The following is a 15,784-nucleotide window of genomic DNA, read 5'->3' on the forward strand; positions in this document are numbered from 1 at the left end:
CAGCTATTATGTTAAATAGTGAATGGGTACAAAAATAACCTACTATCAGAGAAATTAATGATGATCAGAACATCCACGATCTTACTAAATGGTGTAGCAGATTCAATGGGCTGATTGGCCTGCTTCTGCTCCTAAGTCTTCTGCTCTACTGCTTCTAATTTCTATGATTATCCCAGCCCTCAAGCATTTCATTAATTCTTAGGATGTGTCCATCATTAGAAAGGTTTATTACCATATGGGTGGCCCTGAGCAGGTGATGATGGTTCCACTGTACTGCATTATTGACTTTTCAGTGGTAAGTTAACTGATTAACAAAAGCTGTAACATCCTTATTTGCAACCCGACTGAGATCACCGAACTTCACCACAGGCCCAGCATTGCACTGGAAACCTTTCTCATCTCCACAGATAAACATTTTTAATTGTAGCACCCTTTTTTGTTCTTGTTATGCGAAGCACAGAACTGCATCTTTTAACACCAAGAGTCGTTCTGGTTTCTCATGCCCAACTGCAGTGGGTGCACGACAGCCTTATTTTCCCAGGTCCTGGAACACACAGATGAGGATCTAGCTGCAGGGTTGCCTTGGAAACATGCGTTTGCAAGCACGTCAACTAAACATGACCACAAGTTGTCACAACACAGTCAAGTCATTAAAAATAGAGGGGGCAGGGTGGGCTGAGAAAAGATCATCTCATTGACTTAGTGCCAAGGGTCAGGGTTCAACGTGTTTCAGACAGGCTCAAAAGCCCATCCAGCAATGAATACACAATCTGGTGGCAAGTATGCTTGCTAGCTATTTGGCAGAGATGCCTGCTCTTGCTCTGGGAGATGACTCTCCTTGCCATCTTCTTGAGCTATGATCAAGCTCTGTTCTTCTGCCAAGGTCTCGGGAATTGGCAGTGATGTCTCCTCTTGCAGTTGCTCTCCACATTGCCAGTTGGTTTCCTGGAAGATTGCAGCAGCACCATTAACCTCTTCAAAGCCACGATGTTTTGGTTGCTTGAGCTGTGGAAACATTGATGTTAATTGTTACGAGTTACTCCCAACAGTACAGCATTCAAAATGAGTGACAAGAAAACTAATTCTTCAAGCAAGCTTTTGGTCACCAGTAATAATCTCTGGCTTTGTATTGAATATTTTCTGATTATATTCCTGCTTTACTAAAGTTTATAAGATTGTTTCTTTTTGAGATTGTCTCGTAAACTTTGGACAAAATAGTGGAATTAAGGGAGTCAAGTGCCCAACTCTGAATTCTGCCTAACAACAAGTTTGAGTGTTTGTTTGCTAAAGGTTAAAAAGGGATCCAGGTGGTCTTATTTGGAAAATATGCAATATTCACATCTGGTAAACAGAGACGAGAGCAACAGTGCTGACAGAGGATAGACTGTTAGTCTCCAAGTGTAACATGGAGGTGTTAGGTATGTCAGATTTGTTCACTATTATACTTTCAACTGTCTATTTAATTTCAACATAGAATGGATTGGAGGTCTAGACAGTAGAGAATTAGCTTCTTCTATCTGGACACAAAGCCAATGGAAGTGGGCTCTGAAAGAGGAAGATTCCATAGCAAGCCATATTATATCAGCTTATAGGTGTCTTTAGATATCCTTGAACCATTACACAGGCAGGTCAGGTTGTAAGAACTTGAATGAGAGAGAGAAACAAGATAAAGGCTAGCAGGTTTTCCCAGCTTTGTGAGGAGGAGAGATTTCTGGCAGAAATTCACTATGGAAGCCAATTTGAAGATGAGAAATTGTCTGGTTGTAAAAACGAAAAAGAGACCAGTAGTCAGGTGGTAATGAGAGCTTTGGACTGTTCCATGGAGGAGAACTTTAAGTGGGCATCACTTAAGGAACAGAATAAAATATAACTGTGGTCATTTTAAAAGTTACATGAATATTTTCTGTAAATTACAGTATAAGTTGCTGAGAGAAGAGTGTTTAGCCACTGTTTCTTTTTATTATTCATTGCTTTAAAAGTCTTAAACTTTGTCATGTAATCCCTTCCAATCAGTAACCAGAAATTCAAGCATTTTTTAAAGTTCAGTTTCGATGTGGACTGTAACATGAAGGGCATGGCATACTTTACAATGTTAAAGGTGATACATCAATGAAAGTTATTGTTCATGATATATAACCATCTCAATTCCATGAAGGCGGGGCATGGGGTTAGTGGCGCAATGTTAATCTATCCTCATTCATAACATTGACAAAAAATTAGCAAGAATAAGACAGAGAATGTTAACGGCAAAGTATAATGTTATCTTATTATGTTACTGAACCAGACACTTAGGGACCTGGACTACTAATGCAGAGAAAGAGTTCAAATTCCACCACAGCAGTTTGAGAATTTTCATTATTATTTTAAAAGCTCAGAATATAAAGCTGGGATCGATTAAAGTGCTTGTGGGGGAAACGGTCATGTACTGATGATGTCACATGGTCCAGAGACCCAAGTTAATGCTCAGGGGACAAGGGTTCAACACCCATGGCTGATACAGGGATTTAAAATTCAATGAATAAATCAGCTATCCATTATCTCATTCTTTACCTACCCCTTCCACAACTCTTTCTCTCTCTCTGGGCTCTGTCTCTACCTCTGCCCTCCCCCACTTTGGCTTCAGCATAAATACCACATTTTCCTTGCTGCTAAAGAGTCAGTGGACCCGAAACGTCCACTGATGCTTCCAGACCTGTGGAGTTTCTTTAACAATTTCTTTTCTTTTTGTTTCAGATGTCCAGCATCTGCAGTTCTTTCTTTTATTTATAAACTAGCTTTACTCATTGTGACCAATAACTGCGCTCAATTATTGTACAACCCATTTGGACACTAATGATGTTTTGGGAAGACCTTATCTGATCTTACCTACATGTGACTCCAGACCCTCAATAATGTGACCGACTCTTAACTGCCCATCTTGAACTGAAATGGCCTAGAAAGCAACTTAGTTCAAGATGGGCAACAAATACTCTGCTTGCCAGCCGTGCTCAGACCAAAGAGTTTTATAATTGCTGTCAACTTTATTTGATTTGATTTGATTTATTACTGTCACATGTACCTAGGTACAGTGAAAACTTGTGTTTTGTATGCAGTGCAGGCAGATCATACCTTACAAAGTGCATTAGGGTAATAGAACAGAGTGAGGAATACAATGTTACACATACACAGAAAGTGCACAAAGAGCGAGATCAATATTAAATTTAAAATTTGAGAGGTCCATTCAGAAGTCTAATAACAGCTGACAGAAAGCTGTTCTTAAATCTGTTGGCACATACGTTTAAGCTTTTGTATTATCTGCCTGACAGAAAAGCTTATAACCAGGGTGGGAGGGATTTTTGATTATTCTAGAACTTACTCTGAAAGCCCGTATGATTCCACTTTAAGGAATGACACCTGACATTGTTACCCAATCTAACCTATATACAATTGAAATTCCAAACGATCCATAATTGCCAAACGAACAGGCCAAGCAAGTTCTTCAGGTATAACACGAGAGAAACACCCAGCTCCACTTTCTCAGGGAAGCGGAGCTCGAAGGAAATGTTAGCATTGTGATCACACCCTGAGAATGAACTGATCTTAAAGGCTTACTTTATTGGCTCGGCCAAATATCCTTTAATACTTCTGGCTGGAGGCTGGGGTAGTCCCAACAAATAACATCAAACATTGCTCAATTTCATCAGGTGAAATATACAAACTGGAAAATTACGCCAGTCTAACTTGCATCTCCAGTAAGACAGCACATGTATTTGTCAAAGAATTCGTCTCAGCTGTTCAGTTCCCCCACTGTCAAACAGTTGGCTCATACACCAGTCTCGATATTATAATCCGAGCTGTTTTAACTGGGTCAGTGCTGGTTTTAAAACCTGCAGTGACTGACTCACATCAACAGTGACCACTCTGATGAGAGGCATTTAAGTCAACTTTTAAATCCTGCCTTCCTCCAACATCGCCAGCACCTGCTTGGACTGCCTCTGCAATAATCCTGTCCTGATTCATAGCTCACTCCGTAACACATAAGACAGAACCTGAACCTTGCGCAATGTATGTGTTTGTAATTTTTAAACATTTTATGTTGATTTGTGGTTTTCTAGGCATTGCTGGCTAGACCAGGTTTTGTTGCCCATCCCTAATTACATGTGACAGTGATGGTGGAAATTCTTAAACCCTTGCAGCTCTTGGGTGTAGAAACACCCACAGTGCTGTTAGTGAAGAAGTTCCAGAATTTTACAGTGATGGGGAAGGAATAGTGATGTAGTTCAACGGTGTGTGATTCAGAGGGAAATTTACAGGTGGTAGTAATCCCATGTGTCTGCTGTACTTGTCCTTATGGGTAGTAAACATCCCAGGTTTGAAAGTAGTTGTTGGAGGAGCCTTGAACATGTAGATTTTTTTTTAGATTAGATTACAATGTGGAAACAGGCCCTTCGGCCCAACAAGTCCACACCGACCCGCCGAAGCGAAACCCACCCATATCCCTATATTTACCCCTTACCTAACACTACGGGCAATTTAGTATGGCCAATTCACCTGACCTGCACATCTTTGGACTGTGGGAGGAAACCGGAGCACCCGGAGGAAACCCACGCAGACACGGGGAGAACGTGCAAACTCCACACAGTCAATCGCCTGAGGCGGGAATTGAACCCGGGTCTCTGGCGCTGTGAGGCAGCAGTGCTAACCACTGTGCCACCGTGCCACCCCACGGTACATTTCATAAAAGGACCAGACTGCTGCTGGTGTGCATCGATGCTTTAAGTAGTGGATGGGCAATCAGGCAGGCTTTACATTGGGTGGTGTCAAGGTTCACAAGTGTTGTCAGACCTGCCAGCACCCAGGCAAATTGGAGAGTATTCTATCACCCTCTGATGTGTCCCTGTCGATGAGTTACTCACTGCAGAATACCCAGCCTCTTGTGGAGAGTCCAGTTTATTTTCTGCCCAAGAAGTCAATTCAACAACAATAATGCCATTAATCATCGAAGGGAGATGGTTAGGTTCCCTCGTGTACAAGATAGTCATTACCTTGCCAAAATTCCTCACCACGTAGTAACCATGTTTACCAGATCTGGCTGCATTCAGGCAGCCTCAGTATCCAAGGAAACCAACATGACTGAATTCTGTGAATCATCAGTGAATAGTCACACTTCAGACCTTATGGTGGACGTAAAATGCTGCCTTGATGTCAGAGGTAGTTACTCCCAAACCTGTGGAATTCAGATTTCCTCCATGTTTGGACCAAGTCTGTAATAAAATCTGGACCTGAGAGGCCTTGGTGAAACACAAACTGAGCACTGGTAACCAGGCTCCTGATGACAGAGTGTCACTTGATAGCACTGCCAATGACCCCTTCCATCACTCTGCTGTTGATTGAGAATAGACTGATGTGGTGGTGACTGGCCACTTTGGACTTCCCACATTGTCAGACAGATGCTGTAGCTGTGAGTTAGGGACACTGCATGTTCTGGAGCACAAGCCTTCAGTATTGAATCAGGATTTTTCAAGGCCCAGAAGCTGTGCAATATTCAGTGCCTTCATTCATAGAATCACTGAATTGTCACGGTTCAGAAGGAGGCCACTTAGCCCATCCAGCTAACATCATAGAAAGATCATAGAAATCCTACTGTATGGAAGCAGGGCATTCAACCCATCGCGTCCACACCGACCTTTCAAAAAGCATCTCACCCAGACCCACCCCTCCCTACCCTGTCCCTGTAACCCTGCATTTCCCATGGCTAACCCACCTATCCCACACATCAGGGTCCTTGGTTTGATTCTACCCGGTTAGGTGGACTGATCATGGGAAATCGCCCATAGTGTCCAGGGATGTGTGGGTTAGCCATGCAAGGTTACAGGGATGGGGTGGGCCCAGTTGGGATGCTATCCAGAGAGTCGGTGTAGACTCGATGGGCCGAATGGCCTGCTTCCACGTCGTAGGGATTCTAGGAATCTCAACCACTGGCTGTTCACCCTCTCCCAGAAGAATGTCCTGCTCTGTGACCTCTTTGACCCTGGCCCTGGGGAGGCAATGTAGCATGCTGGAGGCAGGTCTACAGCCACAGAAAGGCCTGTCTGTTCCCCTAACTATGGAATCTCCTATTACTATTGATCCTCCTTCCTCCTCTCCTGTACAGCTAAGCCACTCACACTGCCACAAATGTAACTCTGACTGCACTCCCCTGAGGAACCAATACACCCATCAGTTTCCAATGGAAAATCCATTTGTGAGTGGGACCGCATGTGACTCCTGCACTACCTGCATGTTTCTTTTGGACTGCCTTGTGGACAGTCATTCCCGCCCTCGTCCATTGCACTTTCCTCTCAGTCATTTCTTGATATCGCACAGACGGGATCTAACTAACTAAGATCTAAACTCTACCATGTTGGGGAGAAATTCCAGTGGAAATTGTGATAGCTCATCCACTTGGCGCAGTCCACTTGGCCAATCTAGCTGAAGATCTTACAAATATTTCTGCTTAAAAGCAAATTACTGCGGATGCTGGAATCTGAAATTTCTTTGTCTTTTGCTTTCACATGTCAGGCTCCTCCTCATTGAGAATGTAGATATTTGTCGAGCCTCCTCCTCCAGCAAATTGTTTAATTGTCCACCGCTGTTCGTTACTGTAGGACACCTTCTCCAATATCTCAGTCTCTTTTCTTTTCATGTAATATAGCAACCCGATGTGCATGCAGTACTCTGTGTGATCTAATCAAGGTTCATTAAAAGTTTAACATATCTCACTTACTTTCCATTTTATTTTACCTTTCTACAGACTATGACCATCACCAATAAGAGACTATCTAAACATTACCCCATGATATTCAATGGCGTTACCATCACTGAATACCCCACTATCAATATCATGGGGGTTACCATTGACCAGAAACTCAACTCGACTCGTGAAATAAACACAGAAGCTACAAGAGCAGGTCAGAGGCTAGGAATCCTGCAGTAAGCAACTCACCTCCTGACTCCCCAGAGCCTGTCCACCATCTACAAGGCACAAGTCAGGAGTGTGATGGAATATTCCCCACTTGCCTAGCTAGGTGCATTTAACAACTTTGACATCATCCAGAACAAAGCAGTCTGCTTGATTGGCACTATATCCACAAACATCCACTCCCTCTACCACCATCACTCAGTAGCAGCACTGTGTACTATCTACAAGATGCATTGCAGAAATTCACCAAAACTCCTCAGACAGCACCTTCCAAATCCATGATCACTTCCTTCTGGATAGACTCCTGTGTGTTAGTCATGTAACACACAGGAGGCTCTCCTCAATGGAAGATGGGACTTTGGTGGTTTTTTCCTGCATTGTGTTGTTCATTCTAATTGCTTTTGAACTGGAAACAGTCAAGGCACAACTGATTATTGTGGAATAGCAGTCACAGACTTCCTTCAATAAAAGAGACTGGAAACCAAATTTCTTTTTTTAGATCCAGAAGTGCTCTTACACACAACTGAGTGTCTTTTTTTATCCTATCACCAAACCACCCGTGTTATTTTTAACATTTACTAACCATCGCCAGTAAATCACCCAAGTTCTCCAACTGGTTACTTTAAGTCAAAAGCCCAGTAAAGGTAATGGGACCATCAAGTGGGAGGAAGAGATAGGGGGCTAAATCAAAATCGAGTTGGAGGGAGGAATGGATGACTGTGTTTCTGCCTGGCCAGCACCTCTCCCCAGCGCCCAACTCCCTGTAAAGGTGTCAAGAGCATTGATGGACACTGTGTGCTCACTCTCCAATGACACCCAGGCATGAACATAACCATGGAAGAGGGACGGGCAGTCAGCACAGATGATCCCCCTGTACACCCTGCTGCCCAGATCTGTATATAGCCAGTTTGTTCAGGAGCAGACCAATGAGGAGGTCCGCTGACTGCTGACCAGATGGATTTTATGGCAGTCAATGACAGCTTTCATAGTCACCATTAATGAAGTGAACTTAATGATTGAATTTAAAACCCTCCATCAGCCATTGTGGGATTTGAACCTGTGGCATTACCACTACACAACTGTCTCCCCTTTGAATCATGTGTGTACATCTACTTGCATTTATTTTGCAACTTTAGCATAGTAAATAGCCTCACAGCTCCTTACAGGAATTTCATCAGGTCGACTTTGACACTAAATCACATAAGGGGATCTTAGAACAGACTCCCAGAACCTTGGTCAAAAAGAGGCAGATTTTAAAGGAACATGTTAAAGGAGGGCAAAGAAATGATCACACCAAGAGAAAAGACAAAGCCCAGGCAATCAAAGACGGAGCCATCACTGATGGTATTGATGAAGAGTGAGAGAACTGAAAGCAGTAGGGCTGAAAGTGTCAACAAAAGCCAAGGAAGAAGCTAAAAGCTAGAATGTGGATCTTACAATTGAGCTAGCACTGGGCTGAAGCTTATGCAGCAAAACCTGTCAGGGATAATAATGGACAGGACTTCGCAAGAGTTAGGATATGAACAGCTGAGCTTTGGTTGAGCTCAAGTTTACTGGTAGGAGATTGGTCAGGGATAGTCAAATCTAATAATGGGCAGAGGGATTAGAATAGGCATGGTTGAGGGATTCAGCAGCAGATGAAGTGAGGCTGGAGAGCTGGAATTCAACAGTCTTAGTGATGGAGATGTTAATGGTTGGAAGCTCAACTCAGGGTCAGACAGGAAGCTAAAACTGCAAAAGGCTTGTTTCAGCTTCAGAGAGAGAGGTTGGATAATTTTATACTTTGTAATCAGAATACTGAAAATAGTATTGCTTACCCGTGTGTGGAATCGCCTCAACATTCCCTTCAGGTGATCTACATAGGGAAAACAGAGTCATTAACTGCACAAGTGAATTGCAAATAGTGATTAGTTGTACTTATGTATTGTACATAATGTCCAAACATACTGAGTAGTCTGCAATGGAAAGGAGTCACAGATTCATTACAAGGGAACCTGAGGGGCAACTTTTATTTACACAGAGGTTGGTACGCATATGGAATGAACTGCCAATGGAAGTGGTTGAGGCATGTACATTAACACCATTTAAAAGGCATTTGGACAAATATTTGGATAGGAAAGGTTTAGAAGGATATGGGCCAAGAGAAATGGGGTTAGCATGGATGGACATTTTGGTCAGCATGGACCAGTTTGGGCCAAAGGGCCTGACTCCATTCTGTAGGGCTCTATGATTCTATAATTCCATCTCTGTCCTGAAAGATGTGACAATGAACCATACCATTAGGAAAGCTCAAGACTTGACCCCTCTTCTGTGCTGTTTTCAGAGTACATAATCTGTTTCATACACTGTGAGAAAGAGGAATGGGGGAGGGGTGCCACTCCCAAGTTCCATCCATGAAAGTCCATTGGAAGTGTACAAGGGTCGAGCAAGATTGGGAGTCCAACCAGCCAACCCACATTGTTCATTTTCAAACGCCAGGCTCAGAATTTTACAAGCCTCCACTGACCGGTTTCTAGACAGGAAGGGGCGTGGCGGGTAGTAAAATGCAGCAGGAGTTTGTCCCTCCTCCCACCTAGACACCCCTCCCCCACCTGCCAGAGGCTTTAAAGGACAAGGGTAGGCATGAGCAGGCACCTACCCTCACTGGTGTTGATGCCCTAAACAGCCAGTCACTGGGTGAATGGCAGGTCGTCAGGGGAGGATGCCTGGCAGGTAATTCTGCTTGGAGCTCAGGCAGGACGGCAGGCTTGTGGCCTGCTACATCACTGGCCCCCTTTCCCAATTAAGGCCTGCCGCCCAACCTTAAACCAGGGCCTTTCCAACAGACCCCCCCACCACCATTACTTCACTTAAGGACTCCCTATCTGTCCCCCACTGCAAGACAGCTTTGAATTATCTTTTTCCTGGATGACTGATACTTAAAATCTGGGAACCAGGAATTGACTGACAGCTTTCTGAGGTCCTGAGTGAGCAGCAAATCTAGTCTCCATCATCCTCTTAACACTCTGCAGAACATTAAATGGCCCCACCAGAATAATCCTGCTCAAAGAATGGGCACTTTCATGGGTGGAGGTATGGTGGCTCCATGGTTAGCACTGCTGCCTTACAGCGCCAGGGACCCAGGTTCAATTTCAGCCTCGGGCGACTGTCTGTGTGAAGTTTGCATGTTCTCCCCGTATCTGCGTGGGTTTTCTGGGTGCTCCGGTTTCCCCCCATAATCCAAAGATGTGCAGGTTAGGTGAATTGGCCATGCTAAATTGCCCATAGTGTTAGGTGCATCAATCTGGGGTAAATATAGGGAAGTGAGTCTGGATGGTTTACTCTTCGGTGTGGACTTGTTGGGCCGAAGGGTCTGTTTCCATCCTGCTGGGAATCTAATCTAAAAAAAGAATGATTTAATATGGGTTTGTTAACTCACCAGTGACTTCCTCTTCTATAAAAATGAAATTAGCAAAACACGCAAAGCAACTTTTCTACCAGCTGTGTAACTTCTAAAGATGAGCCCAGCAATATTTTTGGAACCAAACTCATCACTCTTTGTTTAAAATACAGATTGTAAAATGCTTTTGTCATTTACTCAAGGCCATCAGTCCCCTGGCAGACTCCCTTTAGCTTTCAGCAACATTGTATTCACACAGTTGGTGTTACTGTCTGGAATGTGCTGCCTGAAAGCTTGGGAGAAACAGATTCAATAGCAACTTTCAAAAGAGAAACAGATTCATCCTTGAAGACACAGCACTGTGTGAAAGGAGCAGACTAGGTGGATTGACCAGGGGAAATGGAGGGTTACAGGGATAGAGTTGGGGGATGGGTCTTCGGAGGGTCGGTGTGGACTCAATGGGCCAAACGGCCTGCTTCCACACTATAAGGATTCTACGATTCTACGAAATAAGATAAAAAGGCAGTATGGCTTAGAGAGCAGATTATGCAGCACAGAGATCAAGTGAATGAAGATGTTGCTCCCTTTTCATTCTCCACAAGCAAGATCTGCATTGTCTTCATAAGTAATAACCATTCGCTGTTGCTTTGTGTGAGGATCATGCAATGAAAGAGGTCAGAGGGCTCACCAAGTAATGACTACAACGTAGATCTTCGATCTAAAATTTCTTGACAGAGACAGAAAACATGGTGATCAGCATTCTCTGATTAATCTGAAACTATCTGCATGTTTTCTGTACCGACACACTGTTTTAGACAATACTGTAAAACTCAGCCTGCCATTGCAACAATATAATGGGGAAGAGTGTAAGCCTTACCTCTGTGGTAGACAATGGCAGCAACTAAAGCTACCAATGCAGCCGTGACAATAACACTGATCACAATCGTTGGGGTCTCACCAGGTACTGCTACAGGCCAAGGCTTACCTGAATAAAAACAGGCACATGGTCATTCAGAGCTAACAAACCACTCTGCTTTTCTCTGGTTTATTTAATTAAAATAGAACTTTTTTTTAAAAATCGACAGATTTAAAGCAGACAAATAAATGGACAATGCCAAAATCCCCCAGCACCACCTCATTCCCAGCAGCATTGCCAGTGCCAACAATGCAAAGATTTGGTCCATACTTTTATAAACACTGTTAAAGAAAAAGAAAACCAATTGTATCAATAATTTTAATGGTTAGATAGAACTAGTTCCAAGCAGAACCAAGACATTAAAGTACAGATCACGGATATTACCGTAATCATTTGTAGAATAAGCTTTAAACCACCTGTACTTTGCTTCTCACAGCATCATAGAATCCCTACATGTGGAAGCAGGCTATTCGGCTCATCGAGTCCACCCAGACCTACATGTCCTGTACCTTATCCCTATAACCCTGCATTTACTGTGACCAATCCACCCAGCCCGCACCTCCCCAGACACTATCGGCAATTTAGCACGGCCAGTGTACCTAACCTGCACATCCCCAGACACCTTGGGCTATTTAACATGGCCAATGCACCTAACCTGCACATCTTTGGACTGTGAGAGGAAACCATAACATCTGGAAGAAATCCATGTAGACATGGAGGAAATGTGCAACTCCACAGAGATTGTCACCCAAGAGTGGAATCAAACCCAGGTCCCTGGTGCTACGAGGCAGCGGGGCTAAACCACTGAGCCACCATGCTGCTGTATGTTCTGCTCCTTCCTTCTGAAGGTAGCTCTGGACATGCCCAGCTCCATGCAGTACAGAATCCTAGAACGGTAACAACACCAAAAGAAACCATTTCGTCTTTTGTGATTGTACTGTCCTTCTGAAGGAGAAATGAATCTAAAGTCACTTCTTTGCCTTTTCCTAGTAGCCCTGCATCTTTTTCCTTTCAAGTAATGATTCGGTTTCCTCTTCAAAGCCTTAATTGACCCTGCCTTAGTCATACACCCAGGCAGTGCATTTCAAATGCTAGCCACACAAAGAGTGAAAATGTTTTCCCTCATATTGCCATTTCTTACCTTAATCAGTGCCCTCTGGTTCTCTGTCCTTCCACCAATGGGAACAGTCTCTATCTCCTTTGTCCTAAGTCCTCACAGTTTTGAGCACCTTTACCAAACTTCCTCTCAGCCTTCTCTTCCTCAAGGAAAACAGTCATTCGCTGTGCCTGATGTTCCTCACCCCCTGAACCATCCTCATGAATCTCTTCTGCACCCTGTTTAATGTTTCACATCTTTCCCAAAGTGTGTTGTCCAGAACCAGACACCAGTCAAGCCTGATTTTTTTTTTATTTTAATAGAGGATTAGTATAACTTCCTTCTTTTGTAGTCTAAGCCCTCATTGAGGTAAAACCAATGACTGCAGATGCTGGAAAACAGAGTCCAGATCAGAGTGGTGCTGGAAAAGCACAGCAGTTCAGGCAGCATCCGAGGAGCAGTAAAATCGACATTTCGGGCAAAAGCCCTTCATCAGGAATACAGGCAGGGAGCCTGAAGGGTGGAGAGATAAGTGAGAGGAGGGTGGGGGTGGGGAGAAGCCGTCATTGAACAATGCCCAAGGTGCGAGATGCTTTACTAACCACTCTCCCAATCTGTTCTGCCACGTCCATTGGTTTATCCACACTCACACCCTGTGCTCCCTTTAGAATTGTGCCCTGATGTGATATTTAGGTTTCCATTTGGACATCCTCTCCATCTGATATCAGCATTGCCCATACCCCAGGAATGAAGAAAATGCTGTCTTTATAGGTAAAATGGATTAAAATGCCCCACAGACGTATTTCTTATGAAAACCATGTGCTTCTTCTAATGCAGTGCAAGCCCAGCATTCAATTGGCAACCAGTTTTCCCGAGAACCTTCCTTTAAAGACTGACATTGGAATTTGTCGGGCCCTTCTCTGTTCCAAAGTACTCTGGGTTAAACCCTGCAATTTCCTGTTCATCTCTGCTCCAGCACAAACTGCTCTTACACCCAGCAGCATTTGTAATTTAAATGAAATTGACCCTAATCCAACTAGTGTACACCAGGAAGAAGGTCAGTAATATACGTCAGGAATGGCATGGATCCTAACACTGAGTTCTAGGAAACTGCACTACAAAGCTGCCTCCTTTCCAAAAATGCACCATTTATCACAATTCTTCATTGCTTCCTGCTCAGTTATCTTGTATCCATATTGCTACTGTCCACTTTGTTCCACAAGTTCTAACTTTGCTCACACATCTGTCACTTTATCAAATGTCGTTTTTAAAGTTGTAGAAGTCATAGAGATGTACAGCATGGAAACAGACCCTTCGGACCAACTCATCCACGCTGACCAGATATCCTAAAGTTTTCTGTTATTTCATCAAAATACTCAAACAAGAATACAGATTTCCCTTAATTTTTCTGAGTTAATTCGCACTTGCCTACTCACAAATGATCATTCTGACAGTATTCTAAGTTGGATTGACTGACTGTTAGTAACAGGGTTTCTTGTTATGGCCTTTTTTTGAATGAGGGTCCCTCATACTGCAGGATGATACACCCAATGCTCTCAAATCGCACAGCCATGAGGCAGTGGCATTAGCTGCTGTTGCTGATGATATTTCTTGCATATATGATTGTCCAGGATGTAAGTACATATGTCCTGGAGTTCCCACATGGAACATGACGTGTATCCCCAGGATAAGAGCCACCCTGTCATTCCTCGATATAAACCACCCTCAACAGTGACACTGTAGCTTTATAAACTCATTTATGAATGCGTTGTCGTCCCTGACTCTCTTCTGCAACAACAATTTATAACAAACTACATGAAATATGGTGCGGTACGTGTATTATCATAAAGACAAGATCTCAGTGAGATATAACTAAACTGATGATATTGTTGTCCTGACTATGCACTGGGATATAACAACTAGTTAGGTTCTCTCCAAGGATGCAGCCTGACCCACTGTGATTTCCAGCAACTTTTTGTTTTCAGTACAGATTCCAACATCTGCAGTAATTTGCTCCTTCCTAGCCAGTTTCAGGTGCCTGCTTACCACTCAGAGGCTCCTAATGCAACAAGAACATGTGCAGAATTCAGGGGAGAACAATACTCCATATGATTATAATGTCCCTTCCACAATCAGTTTGCTGATTAATCATTGTCTCCAACAGCAGTGAAATGCGTGAGGTAACATGACAGTTGGGAGGAGATACTCTGTGTCAGTATTTTGAAGGACACGGAATCGAGGGAACACAGGGAAATAAGTAGAGATGTCAGATTACCACCAGAGACAATGGAACAGTTAACCAATTTTACCCTGGATTGCATACTGAAGAAAGGGTCACCAGACTTCAAACATTAACTCTGTTTCTCTCTCCACACATGCTGTCAGACCTGCTGAGTTTCTACCAGGGACCTGATCAAAACTTTGTGGGAAGCTAGGGAAGAGATTTCTGGACCCCTTGCCGAGATATTTGTATCATCGACAGCCAGAAGTAATGTCCCTGTCAAAGTGGAAGAATATTCCAGGGAAATCTACTAGGGGAAAGTGAGGTCTGCAGATGCTGGAGATCAGAGTCGGGAGTGTGTTGCTGGAAAAGCACAGCAGGTCAAGCAGTAGCCAAGGAGCAGGAGAATCAATGTTTTGGGCCAGAGCCCTTCAGGATTCTGGGTACTCCAAGATGGGGGACGGGAAAAATTTCTAGCTGTAACAGCTGCTCCTTTTTTGAGGTATTTTAGGTGCTGGAGGTGATGTCCTCAAATTCCAGGAGCAGCAATTACTGTTTTTTTGCTGTTGCATTGTTTTGGAACTTTGGAAAAAAAAAGTCAAAACAACAGCAGTTTTAAAAGGGAGAAGAACAGACAAAGGAAGCACATGGTGAGGTCAGTGCAGGAGAGGGAGAGAGAAAGAAACTGACACTGCCTTTGTTGTTTGAATTCATGGATCGCTGGACATCGGAGTGCATCTGGGAAAATTAACAAACAGTGAAATTCACAACTGACCTTGCAGGAACTGTTGGGTGAAGTTCACAGCACAGAATTAGATAAGTGTATTGTTGTTTTCAGTGTGACCTACAGAGAGGCTGCAGTAGTTAGTAGAGTGGGTTCTTTCTTGTTTATATGTTTTTGGAGATATGTCTCTTAATTAAACTTAAATGATAAGCCATAACAATTAATTTAACCTGGGGCAGTGTTTGTAGAGGAATAAGACGGTGTTATTTTCTGGGTATGTAGATTGTGAAGAAGCAGAAATGGCCTTTTAGTAGAGTGAAATATGCTTCTTGTCAGATAAGATCAGCCATGATGTCATTTAGATTATATGGGACTTTAAAGAGAGTTTAAGGGTTACTGCGGATTATATCTGCCATAAATGCTGTTGGTTGCGAATATTATCAGATCAAATGGATTGGTTGGAGAGACAGTAAGAAGCAATGAGGAATTTGCAATAGCAACAGTATGT

General features: G+C 43.3%; 1 protein-coding gene across 1 annotated transcript in view; it reads right to left on the reverse strand.

Moving 5' to 3' along the window:
* Positions 1-204: 204 nt before the first annotated feature.
* Positions 205-15,784, reverse strand: part of LOC122560004 (tumor necrosis factor receptor superfamily member 5-like) — a 37,130-nt gene continuing 21,550 nt past the window's right edge. The window contains exons 7-9 of the mRNA XM_043710155.2: positions 11,197-11,304; positions 8,758-8,795; positions 205-1,005 (exon numbers count right to left, since the gene is read on the reverse strand). Of these exons, the coding sequence (XP_043566090.2) occupies positions 790-1,005; positions 8,758-8,795; positions 11,197-11,304 (362 nt within the window). The 3' untranslated portion in view covers positions 205-789. The remainder of the gene's footprint in view (positions 1,006-8,757; positions 8,796-11,196; positions 11,305-15,784) is intronic.

This window comes from Chiloscyllium plagiosum, unplaced genomic scaffold (assembly GCF_037043375.1).
Source record: "Chiloscyllium plagiosum isolate Xiang-an unplaced genomic scaffold, Cpla_swu_hap1 HiC_scaffold_15, whole genome shotgun sequence".
Lineage (NCBI taxonomy): Eukaryota > Metazoa > Chordata > Chondrichthyes > Orectolobiformes > Hemiscylliidae > Chiloscyllium > Chiloscyllium plagiosum.